This window comes from Lissotriton vulgaris, unplaced genomic scaffold (genome assembly GCF_964263255.1).
Source record: "Lissotriton vulgaris unplaced genomic scaffold, aLisVul1.2 SCAFFOLD_2074, whole genome shotgun sequence".
Lineage (NCBI taxonomy): Eukaryota > Metazoa > Chordata > Amphibia > Caudata > Salamandridae > Lissotriton > Lissotriton vulgaris.
The window spans coordinates 17,915-35,646 of NW_028246587.1; the positions used below are offsets into that span (position 1 = coordinate 17,915).

Genomic DNA, 17,732 nt, shown 5'->3' on the forward strand with positions numbered 1-17,732 from the left:
TGGCAGGGATTCTAATTTTTCAATATGTAACATAGAAAATGTAGCATCTCTCATTGACAACATGCGCTGTTTTTCAGTCAAATTAAACGGGGCAAATAATGATGATATGTTCAAAAAAGTCCATGGCACTCGACCAGACTTAAGAGTCTGTAGTGTCCACGCAAACTGCATCACAGAACGCAATTGATTTTGACCATGATACAACACGGATACTTCATCATGTACTATGTTGACAACAGAAGACACAATATTATTTAAAGTGTAAATTCGGGAAGAAAGCGTGTTAATGCTGTTATCAACCACTGCAAGCACTTTTTCCAAATTAGCTTGATCAATAGCCCTTAGGCGTTTAGCAGCCTCAACCTGGTTAACCTTCCAAATTTCATTGTAAATTGCATACAGGAATCGCTTAGATTCACCTTTAGCAGGGCCTTTTATAAAATCGTTTAAATCCACATTATCATGTAATTGAGACAAATGTAGTTTAACTGCAGCTAAAGTAGAATGCTGTAACCAATTTTGACACAGCTTACCCACAGAATAAGTCGTGACAGAATAGTCTCCCTCAAAACGTGGATCGGGCCTGAGTTTTGTGAATCCCTCAGCCAAACCCATAAAACGGCGCTGGCAAGAATCAGCACTTTTTTGCCATACCAGCCAACCCTTGGAATCCAAACTGGAAATGTCAAAGGATGAATTGTGTAAAAGAGTTTGCAACTCTTGAATGGAGGAATCCGTGAAATTACCCCAACCTGTATATTCATTTAAATCTGGGATGGTCGGTGTATTTAATTTTTTAGAAGTAGCCAATCCAAAGCATGTTGTCTGGAAAATGGTAGAATTTAAATACAACATGTGATTCGGGATGAGACATGCACGGTGCAAAGCCTCAGTGCCTTGTACCTGCCAATCTTTGGTACCCCAAACCGATTTAAGGTCAATTGTTCCTTTCCAGAACTCGTAGCTATCTACAGCCAAACTGTCTAAAAAGGACTTCGAATACAGCAATTTTGTATCGGTAAGTCTAACTTTGGAAATGGGCTTTTGTGTCATTTTAAAATAAAATGACTCGGGATTAGACTGATCAAAGTCTGTAAAATATGTATATTTTTTCAGAAATGTATTGGAACTGCCACTGAATGGAGCAGGGCAATGTTCCCATTGTGTATAATTCACACCAACCCTCCTGGAATTTGTCTTATGTAAAAAATGATTACCATAGTGTTGAAAACAAAACAAATCACCATAATTAATAGAATCAGTATACAGATCCTCAGCATCGATGGCAGCATAATACTTCAAATCCGAGAATAATGCTTCTACGGCCTGAATATCCCAATCATCAGAACGTACATTTTGTTTAATCACATCTCCCATGTTTACTCTAAGCACATTTGGAACATTAATCACTTCAGTAGGCCCATGTATCTGAAACCTAACCGCATCCCACACAATCCCATCAAGGACAGGCCATGCTGTAATGTTAACTGCCTTTAAGTTTCGTTTCTGTCTGAGCGCAGAATGTGAAGAGGAGAGAGGGTTCAATGTTCCATTAAGGTACCGAATTCCTGTTCTTTCTTTAACGTAGTGACCATCGATCAGGCGGAAAAAATAAAACACAAAACCAATTGACATAAAAAGATAGAATGAAAATAGGATCAACCAAATGTATGTCCAAGGCGGAATTAAAAAATGTTTTTTGAACAACGTGGCATATCTTGCAATGTTTGTGGGTTTCTTTGATGTTTCCGAAACAGAGTCAAAAGAGAATCTGGACTAGCCTGCCAAACGGGTCTGCAAATCAGGCATCGATAAATCAGCAGGATAAGTGTAGGTTAGCTCATCAATGTTAGTATCAGGAATAGTATTTAATAAAGGTCTGGATATGGCAGGCATCTCGAGGGACACCTCCTGTTCTGCACCAGATGTAATAGCCAGCACAGAGTGCCTCACCATGGAAGGACAGGACACAGCCGGTGTCATGCTATGAAGAATCGGCCACCCTGTGTGTCTTGACATTGTCAATAGAAATAAATCTGTTTTCCTTACGACCTGGAAGTGGTGGTAAAATGACTGTTCTTGTGCCCTTCACTCCAAGGACTCGGCCTGGTGCTCGATATGAGGGACCAAACTCTTTCTTGTTATCGATCTTCTCTCGAACCAGTTCTCCAACTTGGGGTAGCCAGCCAACTACCGGGATCTGCAACGCATCATCCGATGTGGAGGGCAAATGTTCCTTTGCAAGACTGTCTCTGGTCTTTTGTAGATTCTGTAAAACATTGCAATGTTCATCTACGTCAAAGGCCCCGGCCTGGGCCTTGTAGTCCGGCCCATCAAGGTCAGGTACATACATCTTGATACCAAAGAGCATTTCGTATGGGGTCCGCCCACCCAGAGACCTTCTAGGGAGATTATTAAGCGCACGCTGCACGCCTATGAGGTGGGCTAGCCAGTTTCTACCAGTTCCTATAACTCGGGCTGTCAAAGATTGCTTTAAGTCGCGGTTCATTTGTTCTACTACACTATTACCCTCGGGTCTGTAGGGGCTTGAAAACTTGACTTGGACTCCCAACGAAACCATAGCAGCCTTATATGCCTTAGAGGCGAAAGCCGGACCCTGGTCCGAATGGAAAGTACCACAGGCAAAAATTCCCACAAAGACACGCAAATCCTTAATGACAGTCCGTGAATCAGCGCTTCGATGCGGCCATACCCATACAAAGCGTGTGCATGAATCAACTGCTACTAAGATGTACTTAAACGCAGTATCAGAAGAAAAAGGACCGCAGTGATCCAAATAAACGCAACCAAGCGGTTTATTAGAGATGTACAACTGTGTCTGAGGCGGACGCGCAGCAGTAGAAGGCTTAATCTGCTGGCAAATGTCACATTGAAGAACATATTCACGCGTCTGTTTGTACAGACCCCGCCACCAGAATCTCTGTTGTAGCTGAGTTACAGTGGCCGAGACGCCCGCATGCGCAGACGCCACACCTTTATGTGCCGCTGTAATCAAAGCAGCTCTGCGATCCGAGTTGGGAACTAAACGTTCGCCAACATCAGGGATTTTCACATAAGGAACCTTATCGGGACTTAAGTGGTATGTGTATTTAGAAGGGAATCCCGCAGGATATTTACCTCCCTTCTCCGTTGCAGCTACAGCTGCCAAGATGTCATCATCGATTTTGCTTTTGGACCTCGTGACTGCTGCAACTAAGTATTTTGATACCGCTGACTTCGCTGCTTCATCAGCAAGCGAGTTGCCAACAGCGTGAACCCCCACGCGCTGATGACCGAGAGTATGAATCACAAACACGAGTGGCAGCTTCTCTTCAAGTTCCGCCACTCGGACCCAGATAGTTTTATGTTTTATTGTGCTACCTTTGGAGTCACGAAAATCATTCTGAATCCAAAAGAACAAGTTTTCATTGTAAGACTGGACACAGTAGTAAGAATCACTCACTATTAAAGTCGTCACACTAGGATCTGCGTACTCCAATGCAAGCATCAGAGCACGAAGCTCTGCTAATTGCGCGGTGCAGTCTCCAAGCGTCTGCGTGTGCACGACACTGGACTTGAACTCATCGTTCACCATGGCACCGACCACAATGGCGCAAGCGGAAACATAGGCATGTTTAGAGCCATGCGCAACCTGCGCCGAACCATCAGTGTAAATGATGCAATGGAAATCCTCCAACGGCCGCATTGCTAATGGAGCAGGATGAACAAACTCATACTGTAAATACTCCTGGGACCGTAAGGTGGCGTCAAAAATAAACGTGACATCCTGGGACGTCAAGGACGCAGCCCATTGAATCCACCGAGGGTGCAAAGCTTTGGAATTAGGTACACTGGCTTTCGTAACCGCCTCTAAGGCAGGGCACGGGGTAACAACCAACATGCGCTTTCCCTGTGACAGGGCACGTTCCTTAAGAATTGCCATCTGCACAGCCGTTAAAACTTTCTCCACAGTGGAAAAACGCAATTCAGCCGAAGTGTACAAGTGTGACTTGTAAGCAATAGGTACTGTATCTCCTTCATTAAAAGTCAGGTACGTGAAACCCACCGCCCCAGGGATAATTCTTAGCACCAGGTTGGTCTGGTTATCACGAGTCTGTAAGTATTCAGAAGCGAGCAAATCAGCCTGCAAAGACTGCAGAATGGCCGAATGCTCAGGCAGCCAGCATGATTTGGAAAAAGATGGTTGTATCAAAGCATACAAAGGCTTGATACGCTGGGCATATTCCGGAATGTAAGTCCTCCCGAAATTCAGAAAACCCAGAAGAGATTGTAATTTTTTCAGTGTTGTCGGAGAGCACAACTGTGCACATTTCTCCAGGAAATGGGGTGCTAAACCCTTCCCTTCATGGTTAAGCTTGTAACCTAGAAACAACACTGTGTACTCTGCAATGTGCGACTTTGCAAAGTTAAACTTGTAACCTACGTCAGCAAAGTTACAAATTATGCTATTTACTCGACACAGATGCTCCCAAAGATCGTCGTCTGTGAGATAAATGTCATCCACATACGAACAAGCAACTGGGTCGAAGCTCTCCAAAAGAGATTATGCGCGCGGAAAAAACTCCCGGACTGTTCTTGTAGCCCATTGGGAGTCGTTTAAACCTTTTTTGCACTCCGGCGCACGTAAAACTGGTCCATTGGGAACTTAGACCATCTAATCTATGTGCATAAAAACCATTGGAAATGTCAAGCGTGGTTTTGAACCGTTTACGCTCAAGACTATTCACTAACGCAGAGCCGTGCGTATTCTGTACTGCACAGTTACGGCAATGCGAGTTCAAATGCCTATAATCCAAAACCAAACGATATGATCCGTCCGGTTTGTTCACAGTAAAAAGTGGGTTATTCATCGGTGACACACACGTTTCAATTACACCTTGATATTCCAATTGTTCAAGGATAGCCGCGACTGAAGCTTTCGCTTCACGCCGTATGGGATATTGGGGTTGAGGCTGTGGCTGTGACCGTAAAGGAATCTCATGGCTTGGTGACAATTTATCCCAGCCACACTGATTGCGGTACACAGCCGGCGCGAGCGCCAGAGCCCACTCTTCTGCAAAATGCAGCGCCTCCACCCTCGGCACAGTGTGCGCGAAGCTGGGCAGGATTACCTCCTCCCCTCGCGGAGCTGCGAGAACAAAAGGTGGGGGCCAGTCAGCCTCCGAAAGCAAAATGACATACGTAGACGAGAGATTTTCCCAAAATACCCCTTTTACAGTTCGCTGCATGTCACCTTCAATTAACAGGACAATTTCAAAAAGTCTTTCAAGGGGAGCAACATGCGTATCTGCAGTTTCAATCACAACAAAAGTTTCAGTCGCTGTCACCTTCAACAGTGGACGGAGGGCCTCTCTCACTATGGTAATCTCTGCAGCGCTGTCCAGCAAGGTCAGAGCCCACGTCAGATTCCGAAGCCGCGTTCTCACTATCTGGGGCATAACGATGCGCGGTCAGGGCAGCGACTTTCTTCGTGGCAAACTGAGGTCTCTTGGGCGTAGAGCCTTCCTGCTGATCTCCACTGGAACGCGGGCGGGGCTGACCGCGTCCTTGCTGGCCACCCCGGCCCTTGCCGCCCCCTCCACCACCGGTTGACGGAGCCGATGAGTCCTGAAAGGAACGAGGAGAGCGTTGTTCAGAAGCCTGAAACCTCTCAGGCGATTTAATCATCGCGCGGTCGCGCAAATCATAAACACGATCCGACTGCGCAGGCAATGGAGACGCAGGAGTAGAAACCTGTGTTTGTTGTTGTTGTTGCTTACCCTGATTCTGTATTTTAGGCCAATTTTGTTTCTTGGACTTTTGTTGACTACCAGTTTCCGATGTCTGACTCTGGGGCTGTTTCTTCTCTTTATCAGGAAAAGTTTTAACCCCTTTGGAATTGCGGCCCACCATCGCGTAAGCATGCACAATAATCTTTGCTAACTGTCGGGGTCGATCGGGCTCGGGAACCAACGCTAACGCGTTAGCAACTTGAAAGTTCACTGCATCCCCCTTGACATTCGCAAGGATCACACCGCAAACCACTTCAAAAGAGCCACACAGGCGCATGCCCAATTCAACAGCCGCCTCCGGTCCATGTTCATCCTGAACACGTTTAAGGACCCCACCTAGGTTGGTCACAGACGGGGAGCCATAGCACCTCGAATAGACCGCTGCAAAAGTTTTCCCCCAGGTTTCACAGTCAGCAAGGTCAGGAGCCAGATCCTTCGGTAAACTCAGTGTAAGAATCCGGTGCTTATCACCCGGACTCGTATTAGGAAACACAGCCTCCAGCTGGCCGAATTTCTCAGCAAGCCAGAACGGAAAATCGTCCTTTTCTAAGGGCTTTTTACCCATCACGGAATTAACCATGACCGGGTTGATTTTCAGACCAGCATGTTCTGCTCGAAGCTGTGCGCCTCTAGGGGCCGCTTCCTGAACATTACGTCCAATGTAATGAACAAGCGCTCTAATCACTCCCACCGCGACTTCATGAAGCTGCCGCAGTTCGCCCACGTTACAAGCGTTACGTCTAGGGTGAGGAGTAAATCCACCCAAAGCAGGCCAACTAGTGCCCGCAATGGACAAAGGACCTAACCTCGGAGCGGTCATAGCGTGCGGTAGGGCGCCACCAAACCAAACTCCATGCTGCCAAGCGTCAATAGGAACCTCCAGTGCTCTGTACGGAGCGTACGCTGCCGGTACATCTGAAGCAGTGTATGTGTGGAACACACCAGAATTAGCGTCCACCGCCGGAAATGTCACCCACGAATAAAACAGTTCGTACGGGTAAGCATGTTCAGCGCTCACCACCAGAACCACAGCCAAGCCATCCAAAGGAACATCAGACATCCGCAAATGGTCACGCACCGCAATGCGACTATGCTGCAGGATGTCCACGGCTTGAGCCATGTCAGCACAGGAATTAGAAAAAACAAATTATACTTTGTAGCACAACTGGGTAGTAATTCAAAGAAACCGTTTTAGATAGATTCAAGCTTGAAAATTACCTATTTCAAAAATAGGTAGGTTTTTCCGACACTGCCGTTTTCCGGAAACGGGAATGTAGGCGTTAAGGTTTGAATGATATACTACTCGAGTGTCATGTTATAGGGCCAACCAACGTATGGGCGCCATGTCGCAGGGTTTCCGTTCTCTCACAGAACTGTGCTCAGAGACCTAGAACCTGGGTGAGTCAGGGTGACCCACAACTCACCTAAGTTTCAGAAATCCCCTTACCAGGCTAGCTACAGTATCTCATCGGCAGTGAAGACTTCCCGATGTCTTAGACAATCCAGAACATGAACTTAGAATACCTCAGGTATCGTGGAACACATGAACACTCTTTCGTTATATTATCATTCCAAACCGAAACTGGGAGGCAATGAGAACACGTGCAAGTTTGAAATGTTTATTTTTTCAATGCAACATTCTCAAACGCAGTATCTTGTATAATACCAACATACATATTATAAAAATCAGAGTCAGCAGCATAGTCACTAATCCATAATAAGCAAACTGTGATAACATATTATGATGCAAAATCTATAGAATTCTGTATCACCTATATTTCGCGCACCCTAATTAGCATATTATATTATATCTAAGAAGGTCTCATTTGGGCTTTAGCTGGGCGAACCCATACCTCAAATTCTCAGTAGTAGGAGATCACATCAACAGCTACCAGCTCTCAGCATGTCCAGCATCAAGTGTGTTTTTCAATTCCCTGTAACTGTATCTTGAACTCACGTAAAGCCCAAAGTTGTCACAAACATTATTTGTGTTATGACTAACGTAGTGCGAGGATCAGGCCTACAATAACCTTGTGTTAGAGTGTGCAGCTCTCAGTGTGCAGACAGTTGTACCAAGTGTCCCAGGCACGACTGATACCAGTACAATAATATATTATTCTGAAGTAAATCACATCTTTCTTCTAGGTTAAAAGCTGTAATAACAATTAGGTGTCGTGTGCAAACCGAAGCAGAAAGAAAAGATGGCGTTTAAACTTTTAACAAGCACATGCTAACTTAACACAACCTATGGAAACGTAATAACCATATGACAGAGGATAAACCCGAAACCGCGTTGAATCCAGAACGGCTCCGATGAAGGGGAGCTTCTGAGAGGGACTCGGGAGCGACTTCGGCACATTGACTGAGAACCCCACTAAATGCAGGAGGTCGGCCGTGGTCTGAAGGTGGGTGAACTCTGCCTGGGGCGAGCCCACGATCAAAAAACAGTCGAGGTAGGGGAAGACTGACACCACTGACCTGCGCAGATGAGCTGCGACCACCGCCATCACTTTCGTGAACACCCGAGGGGCACTGAAAAGGCCGAAGGGGAGCACAGCAAACTGAAAATGCTCCCGGCCTACCATGAACTGCAGGTAACGTCGGTGGGCCGGCAGGACGGGGATGTGAAAATATGAGTCCTGCAAGACCAACGCTACCATCCAGTCTCCAGAGTCGAGGGCAGCCAGGACCTGAGCCAGAATCTTGAAATTCTCCTTCCGGAGAAAGCGATTGACGTTCCGAAGGACCAAGATGGGCACAGACCCCCCTTGTCTTTCTTGGGGACCAGAAAGTAGTGGGAATAACAACCACTCCCTACTTCAAACCCTGGAATGAACTTGATGGCCCCCTTGGCCAAGAGGGCCATGACTCCCTGCTGGCGAAGCACCAAGTGATCCCTGACAAGCGGTGGCACTGAGGTGGCATGGATGGAGGGAAGGACTGAAAGGGAAGGGAATAACCCCCGCGGATGATCTGCAACATCCACTTGTCTGATGTAATATTGCGCCAGTGGTGGAGGTGGTGGCGGATCCTGCCACCCACCGGCGTGTGGTGCTCCACAAAGCTCGGATTAGGAAGGTTTGGAGGTAGAAGCAGTGGGGGCGGAAGTGGACTGAACACCAGGCTGATTCCCAGACCAGCCCCTGCGGAAGCCGCGTCTGCGCTGAGCCTGGTTCTGCGCAGGCTTGCTGAAGGAACATGTCTGAGCGCCCCTGCCGTATCCATGAAAGGAACGAAAACCAGGAGTGGCTGGGCTTTTGTAAACAGACCCAAGGACTTGGCCATGGCCCACGAATCCTTAAAACGCTCCAGTGCACTGTCGGCCTTATCGCCAAACAGGCGAGTGCCATCAAAAGTGCATGTCCATGAGCGAACTCTGGACATCGGGCAAGAACCTAGTAAAACGCAACCAGGCGTGGCGACGAAGCGCCACAGTTTTAGAAATCGTCCTGTCCGAGTCAGCGGTGTCCTAACCACACTGAATGGCGAACTTAGCTGCATCCTTACCCTCAGCAACCGCTTGTGAAAGAACAGCCTGAACTTCCACAGGACACTGAGGCAAGACCTGAGCCATGGTATTCCACACCGCATGGGAATAGCAGCCTAATAGGCAGGCGGTGTTCACCAACCGCAGCCCCAAGCTGGCCGAGGAGAACAACCGCTTACCGAACTGTTCCAGCTTCGTAATGGGAAAAGCACTCTGCAACGTCGAGGCTTGGATAACCAGACTCTCAGGTGTCGGATGTGTGGTGAAGGTCACCAGGTGCCAGGCGGTGACGCCTGGCGACATTCTTATCTACAGGTGCCCATGTGGTCGGCCGCGACCAAGTACCCAACAGGACGTCAGTGAGGGCGTCATTGAAGGGAAGCAGCGGCTCAGACGAGGGAGACGCCGTCTGGAGCACCTCAGTGAGGAAGTTAGTCTTGAAGGCCACCGTAGTGAGGTTTAGGTTGAGAACCTCAGCAGCCCGACTGAGCATCATCGTGTAGGAAGCGCCCTCCTCCATCGTGGGTAGAGGAGAGGCAAACCCCGGGTCAGAAGAGACATTGAGGTGGCCTCCGTCCTCCAAATCGTCCACCCAGTCCTGCTCGGAGTCACACTGATGGGCAAGTGGGTCCTCGGACCCCTCCCAATCATCCTCCACCTCCGTTGCCGGAGGAGTTGGCCGCAGCGGCAGAGCCGGAGGAGGGACGAACAGCTTCGGAAACTGCGCCGTGAAAGGCGCCTGCCGGGGGTGGGCCGGCGCAGTCTCCCAATGCAGATCCAAGGCAGGAATGAAATGGTCCTAGAACTGGGCAACAGCAGAACGAACGTCACCCATTGAGGCGCCAACAGCAATGCTGGGACCGGAGTCGGCATTGCCAGACTGTGTGGTGACGGAGCCAACGGCATAGGATCCTGTGGTGCTGAAGCTGGATCCGCCGGCCCTAAGGCACACCGGCGGGAGCCCGTGGCTTAAAAAGACGGTCCATGGTGGTAAGAAACTCTTGTACCTGTTCGGGAGTCGCCGACGGACCCGGGAAATGTGGGTAGACCGCGGGACTCCCAGACTCCAGGGGAGACGCAGGGGCAGAACCCCTGTCCCCCTCGTCCGCATCCGAGGACCGACAGGGGGAACGTCAGAGAGCAAACACGCTTCTTCAACTTCTTTTTATGTCGTCGCTTACCGGAATCCGAGGGTAAAGACTTGGAGCCCGAGGAGCGACGACTGAGGCCCCGTGAGCGGTCCAGGGAATAGTCCCTGGACTCAGAGGGGCGTTGGGGTGAGTGCCGGACCTCCAGTAGCTTCCTGCGCCTCTCCGTCAAGGCCTTCGGGGTCATAGCCCGACAGTCCCCGGAGTCGTGGTCAGTTTCCAGGCAGTAGAGGCAAACATCATGGGGGTCCGCCACTGACATATTGCAACGGAAAGCCCCACAGGACTTAAAGCCAGGCATCCCTACGTGCACCAGGAGAAAAAAGGAGAGACTAAAGTCTCGAAAGAGTAGTCAAAAAGTGACTAAGGTACGTGCTCTTTTCGGATCTGTGCTTGCTGTCACAGAAAAAGAAAGAACTGACGTCAGCACGCATGGGTGGCGCCCAAGTAGTCTCCGTGACGTCATCTCGGCGCTCACCACGCCAGTGACGGACGCGGAGCCGCAGGACACCACCTACTGACGCGCAGGGGTACTGCTAGCAAAACTTTCCGGATCCAGTCTGACGCCTGTGAAAATTCCAATGTAAGGAATCTATCACTAACATGACTCTTTAAGATATGACATATTACAAACAGATACTGAATAAATAAATACAAATTAGAGGGCTTGAGTTTGGCAACGCTTTCTTAAATATGAACAAGTCCCAGAGGGAAAAAAAGAAACAAATATTGAAGACATTACCGTTTTAAATGGCTTATTTTTGGCAAACCTTTTGTAAAGGGGAGTCCAAGCCCCAGAGGGAAAACATTTTGGGATTTTCCTGTTCCATATCCACTATTTTATAATATTTTAAGGTACACAAATCAAGCATAAAAAAAAAAAAGTCTCATCTTGAAATATTACACTTTTATATGTTCTGGACGGAGGAACTTGACTCAGACCATATTTTCATAGGCCTCATATTGAAGGCATGAGATTGGAGGACCAAATTATCTGCTCAGCCAGCAAAGCTACCTATCTAACTACCAAACTATCCACAACACTACAAAAACAGCAACATATTTGAATCCAAAGCTCGGTAAAGAAGACACATTAACTACCATAGTAAATCTGTATAGTCACTTTTTTAAACGAAAGCGAATTTTCCAACTAAAGCACACAAAGATGTGCACACAAGAGAAAAGTGTCCCTAAAAGTTGAGAAAGAAGATACTCCTAAATGACAGTTTCAGAAAATAGAGGTCAAGGGTAGGACTTCATAAGGCAGGGCACAGCTAACAGAAATCGCACATCTTAAAACTCTTACCTGTCCTGACTTTGATGTTCGGCACTCCAAGTACCATACTGACTGTCTGCCTCTCGTACTAGCGTGTCTGTGTCCTTTGATGCTGGTCTGCCAAAACACTGCTTCAACTGGTCCTAAAAAGCAGCACATAAACACTGTTAATGTTAAATAAAATGGAGCTAGAGTATGCGCTTATTACAATGACTTACAACTGAAGATGCTAGAGTATATACATTTGCAATTGCTCAGCCTTCCCTCCCTACTCGGGCAATTATTCTTGCCCCGAAATTATAGAATAAGTGTTGTGGACACGTAATAAGTGAATGTAAACTTATTTTATGAAATAAAGTGTAAAAGCTTTGTGTTCTATTTCGAGATGATAATTGCAATAACAGATTGTAGGAAATTGAAATTTGACGTCGGCATTCGGGGTGCCTGTGCCTCCAGGAAAGCGCCAGTGCTATTGGAAGTCTTTCGGAGTGCTACAATCCTGGTTTTGAACGTCAACGCAAACCAGCAATCAAGGCCGTCAAGAACTATTGAAGTAGGAGTGCTTCTGCCTTTCCAGTCACAGTCTAATGGAATAGCAGAGAGAAAGTGTGACTGCCAAAGGTTGTGCTGGGAGTGTATGACATTATGAACATATTGCAGAGTAAGTGTTCAACCCCATATGCACGATGAGCACACACATATGAACAGTGCACGTTCACATAAACATACGTGTACTTGCTTGACCATTCTTGCATTATATTTAGCAGTTGGGCAATGTTATCTTTTTTTTAACTTTAAGTTTATAACACATACAACCTACATTACGTCAGCCCACTACTGGGGTAGTGAAAACAGAAACGACATAGAATAACTTAACACTCGAGGAAGGAATAGTCTGTCATAGAGCATGCCGTGCTTACGTAATTAAGACATGTCGACAATGGTGCAAAAAATAGGCAGTGAAGAACAAAGAGCAGAGGGAGTTCTCGCTGTAACCGCTAATCTCCGAGTGGCTCCCAGATATCTTGTGGTCTGGACGTAGGAGGTAACATTGTGGCATATATTTCACTATTGGCATTGCAGTGGGCCCAGCTTTTAAGCCAAGCCGGGGCAGTTGGGGATCGCTAGCTACCCCAGTGCAAGGTGATCTTGCGCTTCGCTAGCAGTAATGCCATAGCTGTGAACATCGCCTTTCCTTTCCAGAATTGAATTACTTTGGGATTCATTATTGACTCATTTCGCTCCTCACCCATCTGAAGGGGTAATTAACATACTAGCTGGATCGGGTTCTAGCAGATTCACAGCCATTAATTGAGTCTCCTTAAATGGACAAGTTTATTCCTTACACTCCGGCTCCGCAGATCTGTAGGAGTTCACCCTCTTGCATGGACAAGCTCATTACTGTGGTGCTTGTTGAACAAAGATCAAAAGTAAAATCCCTGGAAAACCTAATGAAAATAAAATGATATGTGCTAAGATGCAGTGTTGGATGTCCATTCCGGAACCAGCACCTTGCATTGTTAGGTCAAAGCCTACCAGACAGCGCAACTGTCTGGTTTGCAAAAACATCTTTCTTGTGGACAATGAGAAATCTAACCTAGGAATGCATTGTGTCCGTTGGTTATCATTGGCGTTGTAGTTTGTAACTTACATTTTCTTGCTTTCTACCTGCTGGCTTTATTTGCTTAGGCTGTCCAGCTTGAGTTTGTCCCTCATGTTGCCCAAACTTTGTCTACTGTATTCGTGTGTGTGCAGTTAGGGACAAGTTACTTACCTTTGGTAACGCCTTATCTGGTAGAGACATGATCTAGCCGCAGACTCCTTACATTTGAATAGATACCCAAGAAGGAGTAGTTTCTGTCCTGTAACTCCAGTTCTGTAGTAGGGGTATCTCTGTTATAGTCATAATCTAGTGAATAGTCCCGGCCATGTGCGCGGACCCCGGAGCATTCAAAAATAATCTCTTAAGGTGTCGAAAAAATTCAGAACTGCACAGACACTTAAGAGAGAATTAAAGACAGATAATGCAACCTATAAAACCAGGCTACATTGTCCAGTACTTCAACTAGAAATTCCACCAAAAATCCACAAACCGCAAAGTCTGTCCAGATTTCGCTTGCCTCAGCAGCAAAACCCCTCTGGAATGATAGAGAGGAAGACCTGGACAGACAATCCATAGGCTGCCATTATGTGGCTCAGAACAGGATACTGTGCCTTTAAGAGAACTTTCCAGAACTTCACAGTATCCCAGAATGCACTGCAGGTCCCTTTTACTTTCAGTTCTTTTTGAAGGTGTAACACGCCAGACCTGTAGCATTCCTTACATGAATATCTTTCTCCACCGGGGAGGAGGGCGGGCGCTTATGACTATACCAGAGATACCCCTACTACAGAACTGGAGTTACAGGACAGAAACTACTCCTTCTGTAGTAGGGGATCTCTGTGTATAGTCATAATCTAGTGAATAGAATGGCAAGCCCATCCCCACACCAAAGCGGCGGTGGAGAACGAGCAATAACACCACTATTGTGCGAACAGATTTCGCAGCGAAGCCTGCCCAACCTGAGCGTATGTCCTGGCATCAGTGTCCAGGCAGTAATGCTTAGCAAAGGTATGAACCGACTTCCAAGTGGCCGCCTTGCAGATTTCTGCAATTGGAACATTACGGCGCAAAGCCGTCGTGGCAGCTTTGCCCCTGGTGGAATGAGCCTTAGCTTTATCCCCTAAGGTCTTATTACCCTTTTGGTAACACAGTTGTATGCAGGACACAATCCACCTAGAGATGGACTGTTTAGAGGTAGCAAGGCCGGTCCTGACTGATCCATAATTGATAAACAATTGGTCTGACCTACGAATATCTTTGGTTTTATCCAGAAAAAATCTCAACACCCTCCTAACATCCAGGGAATGTAAAGACCTTTCCGCTGGAGATGAAGGATTCTGAAAAAACGTAGGCAAAGTTATAGTCTGGTTGACATGAAAATCAGAAATAACTTTGGGAAAAAATTTAGGGTGAGTACGCATAACAACCTTAGCAGCATGAAATACAGTATAAGGTTCTTGGCAACACAAAGCCTGAATTTCACTCACCCTGTGGGCCGATGTAATGGCCACGAGGAACGCTGCCTTCCAGGACAGGTGCTGCAACGAAGCCTTATGAATAGGTTCAAAAGGCTCCTTCATCAATCTGGACAGCACCACATTCAATTCCCATGAAGGCGAAGGAAGCCGGACAGGGAGGAACACTTTCTTCAAGCCTTCAAAAAAATCTTTGATCACATGGATCTGGAAGAAGGAAGTCTGTGAAGGGCATTTTCAGTAGGCAGTCAATGCAGCGAGATGAACCTTAATGGAATGAACATTAAGGCCAGACTGCGCCAAATGTAGAAGGTAATGAAGGATGACTTCTTCCTTGCACGTCGTCGGGTCATAGTTCTTGGACTTGCACCAGATACAGAACCTCTTCCACTTATAAGCATAGGAAGTCCGAGTGGCAGGTCGCTTAGCCTCCTTCAGTATGTCCATGCAATCTTCTGGTAGATTCAAATGGCCATATTCAAATGGCCATATTGCACTATCTCAGGAGCCATGTCGCCAAACTCAAAGATGAGAGGTTGGGGTGCAACATCTGCCCCCCGAACTTCGTGAGAAGGTCTGACCTGCCCGGCAACCGTATGTGCGTAAAGAGACCAGTGAAGCAGGTCCGTGAACCACCACTGCCTGGGCCATTCCGGGGCAATCAGGATGATCCGTGCCCTGGACTGGGACAGCTTTATGAGCACTGCCGGAATCAGGGAAATGGGTGGAAAAGCGTAAAGAAAGCTGTTCGACCAGTTGATCCATAGCTCATTTCCCAGCGTCCCTTGCTGGTAGTACCTGGAGGCGAAGTCTCGGCATTTGCTGTTTTCAGCGGTGGCGAACAGATCTACGTCTGGAGTCCCCCACATTGCGAAGACTTCTCCTAGTACTTCGTCGTTTATGACCCATTCGTGGTTTTCTTAATCAGCCTGCTCAGTGCGTCCGCCTGAACATTCTGCACACCTGGTAGATGGGTCGCCGTTATCGTCAGTCCTCTGGCCAGAAGCCAGTGCCAGATCGCCTGCGCCTTCTGCGACAGAGTGCGTGATCTCGAGCCCCCCTGCTTGTTGAGGTAATACATTGTGGTTGTATTGTCTGTCTGTACAAGCTGAGAGTTGGTCTGGAAGGACGGATGAAAGGCCTTCAGTGCCAAGTGAACAGCTCTGAGTTCTAGGAAATTGATGTGATACGTGGACTCCATTGGGGACCACGTTCCTTGAATCTGTAAGTCTCCGGAGAGCCCCCCCCAACCGTGGAGAGAAGCATCCGTCACGATAGTCTGAGTGGGAATGTCCTTGCGGAAGGGAACCCCTCTGAGGAGATTGTCCGCTGAACACCACCACTTCAGAGACTGAAGAGCATGCAGCGACAGTCGTATCTTGTCGTCCCAAGACCCTTTCCTCTGATCCCACTGATCCTTCAAGCACTCCTGCAGCGGTCTCATGTTCAGCCGTGCATGTGGCTTTAGGAAGAAACAAGAGGCCATCGATCCCAGTAGAGAAGACACCGTCCTCACTGTTGTAGATGGAGTGGTCATAAGAGCTTGAGCCTTCCGAAGGAGTGATAATCGTCGCTCTTCCGAAGGAGACACGCTTGCTGACAGCATATTGATGGTGGCTCCCAAGTACTGAATGCACTGGACCGGAGTCGGGACAGACTTGGACATGTTGATGTGCAACCCCAGCTTGTTCAAGAGAACGCACGTCTTCTGGAAGTGTGCCTGAGCTTCCGAGAAGGAGGAGGCCTTGATCAACCAATCGTCCAGGTACGGGTAGACAAACACCTTGTTCTTCTTTAGGTGTGCTGCTACCACTGCCATGCACTTTGAGAATGTTCTGGGCGCAGACTTCAGCCCGAATGGTAGTACTGTATACAGATAATGATTGGTGCCGACTTAAAATCGCAGGACCTTCCTGTGTTTGTGTGCAGTGGCCACATGGAAGTACGCATCCTGTAGGTCTATTGCCCATAGCCAGTCTCCCTGTTGCAAATGAGGATAAATCTGATGCAACGACAACATGCAAAACTTTTCTCTGCGAATCCACTTGTTTGCCTGTCGCAAGTCCAGAATGGGCCTGAGCTCGTTCTTGTCCTTCTTGCGAACCAGAAAGAACCGGGAGTACAGACCTCTTCCTCTTTGAGACAGAGGTACGTCTTCTATCGCCCTTTTCCTTAACAGGATATCGGCCTCCGCCTGGAGCTCGAGCAGTTGAAACTGCGAGCTGACCGGAGGAATTGATGGAGGCCGGGCCGGTGAACCGAAGACTGTATCCATTGCAAACAATATTCAGCACCCACTTGTCCTGAGCAATTTTTCTCCACTCTGCCAGAAAAAATTGAATGCTTCCCCCCACCGGAGCAGGTAACGGATGTAAGGGAAGTAACTGCTCAGGGTCGAGACCCGGCCGGGCCCTTGTTTGCTGTAGAGGACTGCTGTCCCCCTCTACCCTTCTGGCGCTTCTGGAAGGGTCTCCAAAACTGCTAATGTTGTTGCTGCTGCTGTACCGAAGACTGCCCTCGTCCTCTTCCCTGTGCACCGAACAGTCTCTGGAACGGGCGGTAAGCCTTCTTGTCTTTGGGTTTCTCCAAGCCCACAGCCGTCAGGGTCTCTGCCTCCGCCTTCATGCGGGCCATCTCATCATCGGCATGCTTTCCGAACAGGGTTTCCCCGGAAAAGGGCAGATTGGCCACCCGCTGCTGGGCCTCCGGCTTGAGTGATGTTAGCCTGAGCCAAGCATGGCGCCGTTGGTTGATCCCATGACAGTACCCATGGGCAGCCAAAAGAGAAACATCCGCAGCCGCGCTGATGACCTGGTTTGAAACCAGCGTCCCCTCTTTGAGTATCTCTTGGAAGTCCTCCCTCTTGTGTCGTGGCAGAAGTTCCGTGAACTGTTGCAGGGATTCCCACAGGGCACGGTCATACCGCCCTAGCAAAGCCGCATCGTTGGACG

At 48.0% G+C, this 17,732-nt stretch overlaps 1 protein-coding gene across 1 annotated transcript in view; it reads right to left on the reverse strand.

Moving 5' to 3' along the window:
- Positions 1-9,523: 9,523 nt before the first annotated feature.
- The window catches only part of LOC147665850 (uncharacterized), a 346,981-nt gene continuing 338,772 nt past the window's right edge, over positions 9,524-17,732 (reverse strand). Inside the window, exons 4-6 of the mRNA XM_086949459.1 lie at positions 11,734-11,846; positions 11,455-11,470; positions 9,524-10,078 (exon numbers count right to left, since the gene is read on the reverse strand). Of these exons, the coding sequence (XP_086805585.1) occupies positions 9,524-10,078; positions 11,455-11,470; positions 11,734-11,846 (684 nt within the window). The remainder of the gene's footprint in view (positions 10,079-11,454; positions 11,471-11,733; positions 11,847-17,732) is intronic.